Genomic DNA, 15,309 nt, shown 5'->3' on the forward strand with positions numbered 1-15,309 from the left:
AACCAAGTATTTTTGTCTAGTTTCTAGTGCAAATATCTCAGTTGAAATAAGATAAAACTAACTTACAAGTGACTTTTCAGCAAAAAATAGAGGCTTGTTTTAAATAAATAATTCCTTAATATTGATGAAAAAGTTTGGCAGATTATTTGACATAAATTTTTCCTTGTTATAAGTTATCTGCCAACAAATAAGTACTTATTGTACTGGAATAAGCCTCTATATCTTGTTGAAAAGTCACTTTTAAGTTAGTCTTATTTTAAGTGTGCTCAGACATTAGCTCTAGAAACTAGATAAAAATACTGCAAGTAGAACCGGGAACTCTGGGAAGTTGAGTCTGGAAAATGCTGAAATTTATTAATATGTGGGAACTCTTAATCAGGACTGACTGGATGGACGCAACAGCAGGTTTTACTTCTGGACATTWGGACCGGGTCGAGAGTCGGGAATATTAATAGGCTCTTGAATATTTCCACACTATTTATTCACTTAATATTCGCTACAAATGGATGAACTCAAATAACTCCTGTTAACTCAAAGCCGCTGGGTTAATTTTGCGACCTGAATAACCTGAAAACAAACTTTCCTGTGTAGCTAATGAAGGATTTGTTTGGAAATCATTGGCGTAAAAGTTTTTATATTCCCTTTGATATGTGGATTTCTCCCTGTTCGGTTTATTCATCACTGCAGATTGGTTTGAGCTAAAATGACTTTGTTTCATTGTAAAGGTGAAATTCTGTATTTTTCATGTCTGTACATATAAGCAGATATTTGCCAATAAAAATATTTTTTAAATATTTGCATTTTTCTAGGATCTCAATACATCATTCCAGGTTATTTCACTCAATATTTTTAATGATATTCTGAGAAAAATGAGAAAAATTGCTCTTTAAATTTGAATAAAGTTGCATGTAACACCTGAAAACAATGCACTGATAAACTTTCCTCCATTATGACTCAGTGAAGGCGGGATGGACCATGTGTGACGATGATGACTATGACGGGAGGATTGGCTCGTTAATCATTGAGTTGGTGAAGGTTGATCACGACTCAGAATGTGTAGAGATAACGTTGGAACAGATTTCTGTATTTTAGTCATTTCAGTTTCTCCCTCTGCGCTCTGACAGGCGCACAGACTCGCAGACGAACCCTCAGTTTCTGCGCTTCCCATTTGGACCGTGAAGATGTTGGCCGTTCATCTCATCTCGTTCTTCTTCTCCAAACTCAAGGAGGATCCGACTAAGAAGGTGGGAGTTTCTTCAACGAGGCTCGGAAGAGTTGGTGCATTTTGTTTGTTTATTTACAACTTAATGACGTAGAGGAGCTGTGTAATAACTGCGTTTATTTAACGCTTTAATTCAAGTTATTTAAAGTTCTTCCTTCTGTTGCAGTTCTGTCTGGTGGTTTTCAGAATTTGACTCTGAAAAGAAATGACAAAAAAATATTCCTAAAAATACAAATATTTGTATTAAAACAACTTTACATACCACCTAACTAAAATTAATTAATTAACTAGACATATAACGTTGCACTGTAACAAGGTAATATGGTGCTATAATCATTAGTTACTGTGTCACCATTGGGCCTTAATGATTAACATCTCTCCCTCTCTCCGTTTCTCTCTCTCACACACACACACACACACACACACACACACACACACACACACACACACACACACATACACACACTGCTGCTCCACTCAGTCATTTAACTGCTGGTCTACAGGGACAAAGTACCGACACTCCCAGCAAAGATGCACGTGTTTAAATCAAGCAGCGATAGCACATTAGTAATAACACTGGATAGTGAGATAGTTTCATAAACTCATGAAAAAAAGTCAGATTTCAACAAGTTACGTCTCCAAATAAATGTGCGCTAAAGTACATTTTCATAAATATCAATATCTTTATTTTAATCTATGTACACGTCTATGTCCTGTTTTTTTTTTTTTCCGTGTATTTTTATTTCACTCCAAGTTCCTGATCTTCATCAAAGTCGTCATGCTCAGTGTATAAATGTGGATACATGAATCGCCATAGCAACCAGGGGTTCAGTAGTTTAGGTTTCTGGTTCTGTCATTACTACATGCTTACCTTTAAAACCACATTTTTTATTTTAGTTATATTTTCTCCATTTAAAACTAGTTGTCTCTGCTGAAGTCAGAGAAGTGCCATGATGCTGCCACCACCGTGTTTCACCTTTACTATGCCGTGTTCAGCTGAATGTGCAGCATTATTTCTCACACTGCCGCCTTCTCCGTGGATTGTGCCAAAAAAATAAAAACTTCTTGCTTCTTGCCCAGAAAGACCAGTTCTATAGAGTTCACCTAAAATAGTTGTCCTGAAAACAGATTTTCCAATCTCTTCATAGTTTTAATCATTCTGGCTACTTTCCTGAACAATGTTTTGAATGTTGTGCCACAAAGTTTTCCGTTTTCAAAAGAAACATCAGATTATACTGAAATTAAATTACACACAGGAGGAGTCTTTTTAAAAATGTTATGTCTTCTGGAGGCAATTGGTACTACATTTATTAAACAGTCCCAGACTGAATAGTAACTGACACCACACTTGTGAATATTTGCAAAAAGGAAGTTAGATAAGATGAAAATGAGTAATACGTGGTAGGTATTTACATCTTTTGGCTCTGTAGATATTAATTTTAAAACAAAATTGTAAATATGAGCTCTATTTAAGTTTGAGGTTAGTATGTAATCAGTAATAAAAATAAGATAAAAAGGCAAAATAATGCATCAATAAACTAATGAATTGTTTTGATGTTTTTGGAAAACTATTTTTATTGGTTAAATACTTCCTCACAAAACTTAAATTTGGTAGATATGTGTATAATCTGATGCACATTTGTTAGGAGATGCTGAAAAATATTTAAAATTAAAAAGAAAAACAGGTCAGACTAGGCTCAAAATGCACAGAAAATACCTCTTCCTGTTTAGTGTGAAGAAAACCAGTGGAGCTCACTGCCCTTTAACTCAGCTGGATTTCTCCTGCGTTTCTTCTCTCCGTACAGGTGGACAGGTTCCTGCACGCGATGCGTCTGCAGGACGAGCAGCTCGTCGACATCTCAAACCGTTTCCTGGCTGAGATGAAGAAAGGACTTTCAGCCGAAAGTCTGGCCGCTGCAGCTGTGAAGATGCTGCCGACTCATGTCCGCTCCACTCCCGATGGATCAGGTTAAACATCTCCACATAAATAAACTAATTAACTAAACTAAGGATTGCAGAAGCGAGGTGACGGACTTTGTCTCGGTTTCTGTTCACGCCTGCAGAGAAAGGACAGTTTGTGGCTCTGGATCTCGGAGGCTCCAAGTTTAAGGTTCTCAGAGTTAAAGTCAGAGAGGATGAGGGGATTAATAAGGGAGGAGTGGAGATGGAGGAGAAAACATACCCAATACCAAAGGAGCTGCATGAAGGGAGAGCTGTTGAGGTAAAATAAAAATACTAATATTGGTCGGGTTGCAAACAACATGAGCTGAGGTCTTTTCTTCTTTCTCTCTCCTTTGTCTGGTTTCTCATCTGTAGTTATTTGACCATGTCTCAGAGTCTCTGAAGGATTTCCTGCTTGAAAAGAACATGAGTCCAGAGAAAAAGCATCCGCTAGCCTTTACTTTCTCCTTCCCATGTGAGCACCCTGGTTTGGATCAGGTAGGATTGTCCTCCATCCACAGAAATCTGCTTTGTGACGACAGCATGTTCATCGCTCTTGTTTACCGTTTCTGCTCTGCAGGGATTGTTGTTAAGCTGGTGTAAAAACTACAAAGTTCGCGGCCTTCAGGGGAAAGATGTGGTCCAGTTCCTCAGGCAGGCCATCGACAGAACCGGGGTACGGCACAAGAATCCAACATTTTTATCACTAATGCCACTGTGCCTCAGAGAAAGTTTTATTTCATGCTTTTCCTCATGATATCCTCCATCATGCAGCTTGTAGCTTAATGTTTTTCTCTCCTGTGCTCCACAGGATATGGACGTAGATGTCTTGGCAGTGGTTAATGACACCGTGGCGACCATGATGACCTGTGGGTTTGATGACCAGTGCTGTGAAGTAGGACTCATCATCGGTAAGACGAACATTCACATCGTTTCAGCCGCCGCCTTTCAAATGTTTTAAAATATGCCCAGTCTTCTTAGAATTTCAATACAAGTTGTATCATCACGTTTTGTTGTGGTCTGATAATTATAGACATGAAAGGCTGAAAAATATATTTATTTCCAAAGCCACATCAAGATTTTAACCTAAGGTCCAAAATATAAAAGCAAAGTGTATCAGTCTGTTTTTATCAGTTTAATTTAATCTATAAATAGACATGTTTATATTAGCAATAAAAAGAAAAAGGAAATAAAAATTATGTAACAATAATTTATAGGTTGTCATCTGGTTACAAAATAAATATATAAACTATTTAGAAATGGAATTAGATACTTAGCAACCCTGAACAGGAGCACTTAGTTTACATACTTTAGAACATCAGATTAGTTTTCTTTCCTCTTTTTTTTCTTTCCTTTGGTTTGTCATTTTGTTTGTATTTACTTTTAACTCATGTAAAGCCCTTTGAATTGCCTTGTTGCTGAAAATGTGCAATATAAATAAGATTACCTTACCTAAAGACGCTACAAGGCAACTTTAGAATCCACTGACTCCCTCTAGTGGCCATAGTTGATATTACGCTGTTAGTAAAAAAAACGTTTTTACATTTTCTTGCTAAAGTGTCTTTACCTTTTACATTCACATTTGGTCCTGTTAGAGCTACAAACTTAAATGTATTTTACTGAGATTTTATGAGAATGACCAACACAAAGATGTTCATAATTGTGAAGTATTACATATACATAAATTCATGAGGCATGTTTTTGCCAGCTGTTCTTTGCAAAATAACTCAAACTCAGTCAAATTGGAGGTACAAGCTTTGACCTAAACATGTCCACAGTAAATCCAGGTGTGTATTTGGGGTCACTGTCTTGTTGGAAGGTGAACCTCCTCCCCGATTGAAGTCTTTTATGGTCTTCAAGAGGTTTTTCTCTTGGACTCCAGTGTTTGTAGCTCCTTTCATCTTCCCATTGACTCTCACTAAATAAAACGTCTCTGATTTGCAGTAAAATACCGGCAGCATTGGTTTCCAGAAGGTTACCATATAAATACGTTTATTACCATATTTATACGATAAAATACGTATAAATACGGATTTTATAGTGTAAATATTTACCATATTTATATATGGTAAAATAGATATAAATACAGCTTTATTCTTAACAAATTTTACCATAATTCTAGGTGAAAATATTTACCATCTAGGTAAATATATACTGCTCAAAAAAATAAAGGGAACACTTAAACAACACAATATAACTCCAAGTAAATCAAACTTCTGTGAAATCAAACTGTCCACTTAGGAAGCAACACTGATTGACCCTCGTCGGGTGACGTTGTGTTGTTTAAGTGTTCCCTTTATTTTTTTGAGCAGTGTATATAAATACTGATTTTACCCTATAAACATTTACCATAACTATATGGTAAATATAAATATGGTATATATAAAATAAAATAAATATTTTACCATACTTATATGGTAAAATCAGTATAAATACAGTAAAATTCTGGCACCAACAGCTCCCTGTATTTTACTGTAAATTACTTTTTTTGCAGTGCAGCTTCCCCACAGCCTGATGCTGCCTCCACTATGCGTCACAGAACAGCTGCATTTATAATGAGAATAAATTACACACAGATGGACTTTATTTACTATTGGGAGTACATTGAACTAGATTTAAATTAGGGGTAGCAGAGTTAAAGAGGGCACATGTTTCAGATTTTGAAATCATGCATTACTTTTATACATTTTTATTTTATTTCATCACATAAAACTACATCAACTCGCAGTGAAACATGAAGTTGCAATGTGAAAAACGTAGATTCACGCGTGGCTTTGTGTACGTATGTTCAGTGTAACGTTTGTGTTTGTGTGCACAGGAACCGGCACCAACGCCTGCTACATGGAGGAGCTGCGTCACATCGACATGGTTCAGGGAGACGAGGGCCGGATGTGTGTGAACACCGAGTGGGGCGCGTTCGGGGATGACGGGGCCCTGCATGACTTCATTACTGACTTTGACAGAGACGTTGATGCGGCCTCCCTCAACCCCGGAAAACAAACGTTAGACAAACGCTTCTCCGTTTCTTCTTATACGACGTGACTCTTCATCGTAGACTCATCCGAAACTCTTTTTATACCTTTTCCCAACAAATGCTTCTTCTTTGTAGATTTGAGAAGATGGTCAGTGGGATGTACCTGGGTGAACTGGTGAGGCTGGTGGTGTTGAAGATGGCTAAACTGGGACTGCTGTTTGATGGGCATGTGTCAGACGCTCTGAGGACCAAAGGGAAGATAACCACTGCAGATGTGGCAGCGATGGAGGAGTAAGCCCGCTTTATGTTTCTGCTTCACAATATCTGAAAGCTGCCCGAACTCTAATAATGTACTTTTTTCTTCTTTAGGTACAGAAACGGTCTGAAAAACACCAAGGAAATCCTGACTCACCTGCATCTGACCCCTTCACCTGACGACTGCGTCGCTGTTCAGCACGTCAGCACCATCGTGTCCTTTAGGTCCTCGAATCTGGTGGCGGCGGGGCTGGTGGCCATTCTAACCCGGATCAGACAGAACCGGAACCTGAGAGGACTGAGAATCACAGTCGGCGTTGATGGCACTGTGTACAAAACACACCCACAGTAAGTCGCCATGGACAGAAGTCACAATACATGGAGTGAAAAATACAGCACAAAAGCACAGAAAATGCTCAAGACGGTTTATGACCCGATTAAATTCTGAAACAAGCCATTTTTATCACAACTCATACAGAAAATTAATAGTTATTTGTCTTTTGACATTCTTTTTGCTCAATTTAATCCCTTTGTTATATTATTTTAAGGGCTTTCTTATATTCCCGTATTGCCTGATTTGTGACCCATTTGTAATTTTACTTGTAGACAACTGGATTTTTGTCAGTTGTCTATAGGCTTTAACAGACTGAAATTATTGTTAATTCCTCCGGTTGCATAAAAAGCGTCAGTTCTTAAGTCTTGCAAAAAAAAAAAAAAAAAAACATCCCTGCAGCATGATGCTGCGTCACCATGTTTCCTGGACAAGGTGGTGTGTTCAGTGTATATTGCTGCTCCACTCACACACTTTCACACTTCTTCAGGTATCCTAAGCGGCTCCATAAGGTGGTGCGGCGGTTGCTTCCTGATTGCCACGTCAGGTTCGTCCTCTCGGAGTGCGGCAGCAGCAAAGGCGCTGCCCTCGTGGCAGCGGTCGCCCAGCGTCTGACATCACAGAGGCGAAAGGTCAGACTGCTTGATTTCATCAGATTTAGGTGTCAGTATACGTTTTCTTCCCAGGTGAACTAAAAACAACCCTCCTGGGTATTGACCCTGCGCAACTACGTCACATAATCGTTCGAGGCGCACTGACTGGACGTCGGAAGAGAGAATCGGGAGTATTGAACAGAGCGACTGAAATTGTTTTCCAAAGTTGTTTTTGTCAGTTTATTTTGCTACCTGCTCGAGTCGAGCTAATTTGTCTGTGAACGTAACACACCTGGTTCGGGCTCGTAGTCATAGACGGCGGTATTTATAAAAGTTTTAAATAGCTAGCTTATAAACCGACCCGTACTTCTTCCCTCCTTTTACGTGTTGATCAAATTACCAATTTTGCCTGAATTTACACCACATGATTTATATCATTATATCACAAACCCCTTACACCGGAGAAGCCTTAAAAACGTAGAAAAGACGAGACGCTATCCAGTTTTTTTCCCATACATGCTAGGCTACTTGACGGTACCACTGTCTCCATGGTTACTACTGATTATACACTTACCTTCTCCATAATGCGATGTTTCACATCTTTCTAATCACTCTTACGTTTTACAAGGTAATCTTCTTACCTTATAAAAAGTGTTTACTGCAAATCTACGATTACACCGACGGCACACAGGCATTACTATTAACGGCTGCTATCCGTCGCCGCCATATTTTTTCTCATTAAAAGTTACAATAAAATGACAGGTTTGGTTTGCATCCTTGTCTGTTTGTGCAGCCGGCAGCGCAGCATCCTATGACTATTTTAAAAGGAAATCAACGAAATAGAAGCAGTTTTATGTTACAGATGTCTGGAGCGCATTTGTCGTTTTGACCAAACATGGCCGACCGTTATGGCGAAGTGGGCGGAGTTCTGGAGAGCGTGACGTCACGTGCAAAGGGAGACCTGACACGGTGTTTCCCTGTTCCTGCAGGTGGATGAAGCTCTATCTCTGTTCACTCTGAACGAAGAGAAGCTCCAGCTGGTGAAGTCCAGGATGAGGGAGGGCCTGGAGGCTGGGCTGAAGAGCAAAGGCTGCACCATTAAAATGCTTCCCTCTTTCGTATACCACACACCAGACGGCACAGGTGTGAAAATAAACTCGACATCCCTCATTCTCCAAGCGGCACACAGTTCTGTCCACCAACAGAACTGTGTTGGTGGACACAGTTCTGTTATAATGTATTATAATATAATATAATACATTACACATAATATAATTTATATCTACATTATATTAGATATATAATGTCTTATATATCTAATATAAAACATTTCAGTCCTCATCAAATTCTTTTGTTTTTCAGAACGTGGGAAATACCTTGCCTTGGATCTGGGAGGAACGAACTTCAGAGCTATGCTTGTGCGATTTAAAAGACAAAAAACTCGACTTTACCATAAAATTTACACCATTCCCTTGGAGATAATGCAGGGAACTGGAGAGGAGGTAAGGCAAGCCTTTTGCCATCATGCAAACGAAATAATTCTGTACAGAAATAGACTATCATATATCAGCTTGTCTAAATAAGTTTCAGTAGAAGATAAAATCCAGTTCAGTGATTCGTCAAATCTCTTTCTCTCAGTTGTTTGACCACTTGGCTCAGTGTGTTTGTGACTTCCTGGACTACATGGGGCTGAAGAACGTTCGCCTTCCTGCAGGATTCACCTTCTCTTTCCCCTGTCAGCAGTCAGACATCGATACAGTAGGTGAACCTGGATCACTGTTAGATTAGGATTTTAACCTCTTTCTTAAAAAAAAAACAACAAAAAAACATCCAGCATTATTTTGTCAATTAAAATGTATGATTGTGTAACTTTGTAGGGCACATTGGTGAGCTGGACCAAAGGCTTTAAGGCTACAGACTGTGAAGGAGAAGATGTTGTGAGCATGCTCAGAGAGGCCATCAAGAGACGCAACGTGAGTCCAAATAACACAAACTCTTATTATACAGCGAAGACTGGACTTGAATGCATGGTTAGGGTTGTCAAAAATATTACTCATGTTAGAGTAGCTCTTCTACGTCAACATATTTTACTTAATTAAAAGTCTACACTGTAATACATTTCAGCCACATTTAGTAAGTAAGTAAGCTTTATTTCTATAGCACTTTTCACAGACCAGGATCACAAAGTGCTGCACAAAGTATAAAAAATAAAACAAATTAAAAACAACATACAAACAATAAAACACAGTAGTACACTAAAAAGCAAGATTAAAAAAGTGGGTCTTAAGTTGTTTCCTGAAAGTGTCTATGCAATGTAGAGATCGAATGGTGCAAGGTAGCTCATTCCATAGGCGAGGCGCCACTGCTTTAAAAGATCTGTCTCCACGAGTCTTAAAAAAGGTCCGAGGAACCGTCAACAAGTTCAAATTCGACGACCTGAGGCTCCTAGTTGAAACATAAGGCTGTATGAGGTTCTTAATGTAGTCTGGCGTCTGTCCATGAAGAGCTCTAAAATTAGTTGTGTCAACTATCTTCTACTCTTTAAATCAAATACATTTAGTGAGTTTTAGATTTTGATCCTAAATGTTAAAGATAACATTTAGGATCAAATGTTATCTTTGATAATCTTTGATAACATTTGATCAAAGATAAATGCTTAACGTTTAATATAAACGTTAAGCTGTGTTAACGTTTATATTAAGAGTCGAATAAACTAGAGTTTTTAGGTTAACACTTAAAAAAACTGAAAGAAGCAAAAGACAGGAGTGTGAACTATTTCCCAGAATGCTTAGCGGCTTGTTTCTGTATCCTGAGATGGAAGTGCATTACGTTGATCTGACTCTTGTGTTTTATTAAGTTTGCAAAGCTTGAGGATGATGTCCTGTTCATGCTAAATGTTTCTGGGCTGAATTCATTGTGATGTTTAATAAAATTCATTGTCAGATCAGAAATTTTGCTCATGCAATTTGAAACAAGAATTTAAAGTATTTTAAAGTAAAATAACTCGTTATTTTAACTTGATATTGTGAGAGACATATGTCTCTTTAATTAGGTGAGGGCCGTTTTTTTCTTGGATATTGTGAAATAATTATTTGGTTTAAACTGCAGCATTAAGACTCATGTAAACATGACACAACTGGAGTCTTCATGAATGTTTATGACTGTTGTCATGAAGTTACATTCTTTTAATGTACTTTTAATTCAACTTCGCATTAAAAGTGTCATTTTTTTACCGAATGATACATTCATGAAGAGTCCATCATGTTCATGACAGTGTTATATCAGTCTTATCCCTTCAAATAAACCATTTAACAATCAACATCTACTTTGTGTCGATCTATCATAAAAATCTAAATAATGTTTTGAGGTGTGAGTATTTTTGTAAGGCATAACTAATTCAGTGACGTGTGTTTTTCATGCCTTCAGGAGTTTGACTTGGACATTGTTGCTTTAGTCAACGACACAGTTGGGACCATGATGAGCTGCGCCTATGAGGACCCTAAATGTGAAGTTGGAATGATTGCAGGTATGTGACAGAGAGTCTCTACAGATAAAAAAAACATTCTGGTTCATCACTGGGACTGTGGTTGTGACAGCATGAAGGTTTGTAGAGAAGCATCAGCTCTGGATTCAACCTAACCACTTAAAGGAGCATCGTAAATGGCTGATGTTAAACGTTTGCAGCAAACGTTAAAACGTTTGGTGCAAATGTCTAAACTAAAACCAGCTGATGCTGCATGTTTCAGGTACAGGTTCAAACCTTTGCTACATGGAAGAACTGAGGAACATCGAGAAGCTGGAACAGAGCAACAGCATCCTGAGGACAAATAAACAGACGTCAGAAGGAGAGGAGGGCGAGGTAAAGAGGCAGATTGTAGGAAATTAGAGGGATGGAGAGATTATATTCATGCTTAGGGGAGAGGATTTGGGTCACTGAAAAAAAATAATTCAGACTTCTATATCTTTAACAAGAGATTAAAGACATAATTTTGAGATTACAGTCTGAATTCTGAAATTACAGCCTGAATTCTGAGATTAAAGTCTGAAATCTTTTTGTTCAGTGGCCTTAATCCTCTTCCATACATAGTAGGGTTGAAACAATGAATTGTATTTAGTCAAAAGCTTTTAAAATAATCGTCAACAAATTTAATAATTAATTGTTAACTGGAGTAAACATTCTCAAAAAGTGCCATTTGCTAATGAACATCATATAGGTTTAACCTAAAATTATTATATATATATATATATATATATATAATATTTTGCGCTTAAGATAAAAAAAATCTTTTGTCAATGAAAATATTCTACCCAGAACTCCTCAATTTTAGCTTCAGCCAGTTCAAAAATCTCTTATTGATCACCTTTTTCTATCCAGTTCTTAATCAGTTAATCTGAACAATTATGAACAGGAATTGAATTATTTGTTTCTTTTTCATCATTTAGCTGATTAATCACCAAAATAATCGATTACTACAGTAATAATTAGTTGCAGCCCTAATTAATGGTTGTGTTTTTGTTTTTTTCCTCTATGGCATAAGGCTGCTGTGAAGTCGGGCCTGAAGATGTGTGTAAACACAGAGTGGGGTGGTCTGGGCAATGACCGCTGTCTGGAGGACATCATCACACTTTATGATGTCGAGGTGGACATACACTCAGTCAACCCTGGAAAACAAAGGTCATCCAGTACTCCTCATTTATTATTGTTCTCCTTCCAGCAGCAGAGACACACACAGCCTCTTTCTCCATGCGAACGTGTTCGTTAGCCAAGTTATTTTCCTCTGCTTCATCTTCAGGTTTGAAAAGCTGACCAGTGGGATGTATCTGGGTGAAATCGTCAGACAGGTTTTACTGGATCTGACCCGAAGAGGCCTCCTGTTCAAAGGACACGTCACCGAAACCTTAAAAACCCCCGGGATATTTGAAACAAAATATCTCTCACAAATAGAGAGGTAGCAGAAGTGGTTTAGGAATATTTCAGGTGCATTTTTTGTTTTCAGTTTTAAAGGTTTGCTGCTTTGTGTTTCCTCTGCGCAGCGATCACTTGGCTCTGCTGCAGGTCAGGTCTATTCTGCAGCAGCTGGGGCTGCACGGCACCTGCGACGACAGCATCATCGTCAAGGAGGTACGGAACAGTTTTCTATTCTAAAGGGAAATGCAACAGGTTTCTGTAAGTAGTTTGGTCAGTCATACTTTAAATATTGTGTTCAACATTTAAAGCTTGTATTTTGACTGTAAACAGAGTTCAAAAAATCTAATAGGTTAAAGTTTTTCCACTTCTTAACACCTAGTTTTCTTTCTTCACTCAAATGTCTCGGTAAAGTTTTATAGGTTTCATATTTATTCATTCCTGGAAGAGTGAGATTATTCTTAATAAGTGAAGATTACTAAAACATTAATCTGATATAGCATAGATCAGGGGTCTGCAACCTTTTACAATGGCTCTTTAGTAACTTTGACTAAAATTAGAAAGAACCCGTTAATGTTTCAAAGCACAGATATAACAACAAATGCAAGGTTTAAACCGTTTTTCACTGGATTTCCAAAAATAATGGCCAATAAAATGTTTTAGATATGCTTTTTCTATTTTTACTTCATCTTTAATTTAAAAGTGACACAACAGAATATGTGTTGAGTGTTGTTGTATACTTTAAGAGACATTTTATTAATTTCAGAACCTGAAAAAGGCCAAATTATTAATACCTTAAGGCAGAGGTGTCCAAACCTTTTGACACATATGCCAAAATCATGAAAAGAACTAGAGATCATTTTACCTACACAGCAGTAAACAAATTATACAGTGTTGAATTAGACAAAGTAGTCAAATGTGTTGTTGGGAAGGAAAGCGTAAATGATCATAGATCCAAAACTTAAAAATAGGAACAAATGGAACAAAATGTAGTCGATTCTGAACAATAAAATAAGGCTTTAAGTCACTCTTTGTTTGAAAACGCTAGCTGTATTTAGGAAAGTTGAACAAATTAATTAAAATCGGATTTTCAGTCAAAGTCGCATATATGAGGTCCGTGCAAGACAAAGCAAAGAATTTGATTATTTAAAAGTCAAATAATTGGTGTAATAATTGGCGATGTTGCCAACTTTTTCTATTGTAAGAAGATTTTACTTTACCTGTGATAAATATTTGAAACAGAATGCCTCCTTTTCTTTTAGCTTCTCCAAAAATAATTGTGCATCTTGATGTTGCTGATATTGAGTGATATGTTTTGAGTGTGTCTCAGCTGGCTAACGATGAGCATTCTGATTGTTGTGCAGGTGTGTGGAGCGGTGTCGCGTCGTGCGGCTCAAATGTGTGGAGCAGGAATGGCGGCAGTGGTGGATAAAATCAGAGAAGACCGAGGCCTGGAGCGTCTGAGCATCACTGTGGGCGTAGACGGCGCTCTGTACAAACTGCATCCACAGTGAGTTATCTCTGCTGCTGCTGCTGTGAATCGTCCATTAATCACTAAACGCTTTATTCTCTCTGCTGCTGCTTGTAGTTTCTCGCAGGTCCTGAAAGAGACCGTGGGGGTCATGGCTCCCCAGTGCGATGTGACCTTCATGCCGTCAGAGGAGGGCAGCGGGAAAGGTGCCGCCCTCATTGCAGCCGTGGTCCGACAGAAGCATCAGATGTGACGGGGAATAAAGACGCTTCCCCAGAAACAACACAGAAGAGAGAAAACCACTTTCAGTGTTTAGAGTACTACACCCAGATTAGTTAATTTTTACACATAAGAGTGGCTGTCTGGTAACTTTTATTATATTAAGGGACCTTATTTACAGTAAATAGTCAGCATGCCCTGCCACAGGTTAGATTTGCTTTTCCTCCAACTTGTGAAAACTGTTTCTCTTCTCTTTTTATGGCTCAGCGTGAGGTCTGTTTATAATAAACACAGGCAGTGATCACGTTTTTGACGTTTTTAATTTCTTGTCACATTCTATAAATCTATAAATTTCTAAATCATTAGGATTTAGAAAGCAGTGAATCACAGTGAAGTGGAAGGAAAAGGACACATTGTTTTCTAAGGATTCTCAGAAAGAAATCTGAATTGTGCAAAGTAACAATTGGGGGACTTTGTATATAAACATCAGTTTTCAAATCTTGCAAATGTTTTCAAATAGATTTTGATATAGGATTTGTTTAGGCCCTTGTAATGCTCTGGTCTATTTACATGTTATTTAAGTTCATGGCTTCTTAAGGGAGTCAGAATATTTTATTTAGAATTATCTGATTAAGGAAGGTTAAATATATATGCAAACCAGTTTTCAGATTTTTTTTGTTGTAAAACTAGAAGATCCATGTATCATTTCCTTTCTCATCATAGTTATCTACTTCTCTTGTGTTGGTTTAATTCCAACAAAATTACATTTATTGGCTTTGACTTGACTAAATAGTTTCCTTTTGCAAGAATTACCGTAAATATAAGGATTTAACTTTGTGTTGAACTTGTATTTGGCTGTTCTTTTCCTCAAAGCAGAGCTCTCCAGTCTAATCGTCAGAGCTCTGTGGGAAAACGTGTCAAAGCTGCAGCTGTGCCTCTGTTAGCTGTGCACTGATTGGACTTTTCCTGATATGAGGGTTTATGTTGGGTTTTAGAAAGAGAAGTAAAGATTCACATGCTGTCTATGGTTAGATGAATTAAATCTGTTAGGTGATATATACTTATAAACTCATATGGTTACATTTGTGTTATTAATATTTAACACCTTAGATGGAGTAACATGTCAACGAATAAGCAAATAAGATCATTAAAGTATAGATAATTAAAGTATATTTTAAGATCAATAAAGTATATTTTATTCTGCTCCATTTCCTGTGAGAACAAAAACATATGAACAGATTTCCTGACAGTTCTTCTATTAACTCCAGTCTATAGCATAAGAAGTCTCTTGTTTGTGCACAATTTTATTTCTTACATTGAGCTGTGATTCCTTAAAGGTGGTGTATTATTTTACAATTTGCCTAGAGTCTGGATATTAAAAATGTATTATTTCCAAA

The 15,309-nt window shown here is 37.6% G+C and overlaps 1 protein-coding gene and 1 long non-coding RNA gene across 2 annotated transcripts; one reads left to right on the forward strand and one right to left on the reverse strand.

The window, feature by feature from the left end:
* Positions 1-74: 74 nt before the first annotated feature.
* Positions 75-15,082, forward strand: LOC103462844 (putative hexokinase HKDC1). Its single transcript, XM_008405853.1, has 21 exons — positions 75-1,244; positions 3,028-3,190; positions 3,286-3,443; positions 3,539-3,661; positions 3,744-3,839; positions 3,975-4,074; positions 5,982-6,165; positions 6,273-6,428; positions 6,507-6,740; positions 7,214-7,355; positions 8,306-8,459; positions 8,679-8,818; positions 8,955-9,074; positions 9,194-9,289; positions 10,743-10,842; positions 11,063-11,175; positions 11,855-11,991; positions 12,110-12,265; positions 12,351-12,438; positions 13,587-13,732; positions 13,811-15,082. The coding sequence occupies exons 1-21, from the start codon at positions 1,182-1,184 to the stop codon at positions 13,944-13,946; spliced, it is 2,805 nt and encodes a 934-aa protein (XP_008404075.1). The 5' UTR covers positions 75-1,181; the 3' UTR covers positions 13,947-15,082.
* LOC103462843 (uncharacterized) lies at positions 6,633-8,283 on the reverse strand. Its single transcript, XR_533403.1, has 3 exons — positions 7,891-8,283; positions 7,194-7,334; positions 6,633-6,718 (listed from the first exon to the last, which is right to left on the reverse strand). It is a non-coding gene; the product is annotated as an uncharacterized LOC103462843 (long non-coding RNA).
* Positions 15,083-15,309: the final 227 nt, after the last annotated feature.

The sequence above is a fragment of the Poecilia reticulata genome, linkage group LG3 (assembly GCF_000633615.1).
Source record: "Poecilia reticulata strain Guanapo linkage group LG3, Guppy_female_1.0+MT, whole genome shotgun sequence".
NCBI classification, from domain to species: Eukaryota; Metazoa; Chordata; class Actinopteri; order Cyprinodontiformes; family Poeciliidae; genus Poecilia; species Poecilia reticulata.

What these genes read in the sequence shown, in the direction of transcription:
- LOC103462844 (XM_008405853.1), top strand. Translation starts at nt 1,182, where the DNA reads ATGTTGGCCGTTCATCTCATCTCGTTCTTCTTCTCCAAACTCAAGGAG. An exon ending in GTGTACAAAACACACCCACA is followed by an intron (nt 6,741 to 7,213) that starts GTAAGTCGCCAT and finishes ACACTTCTTCAG; the next exon opens with GTATCCTAAGCGGCTCCATA. An exon ending in GTCAACCCTGGAAAACAAAG is followed by an intron (nt 11,992 to 12,109) that starts GTCATCCAGTAC and finishes CTTCATCTTCAG; the next exon opens with GTTTGAAAAGCTGACCAGTG.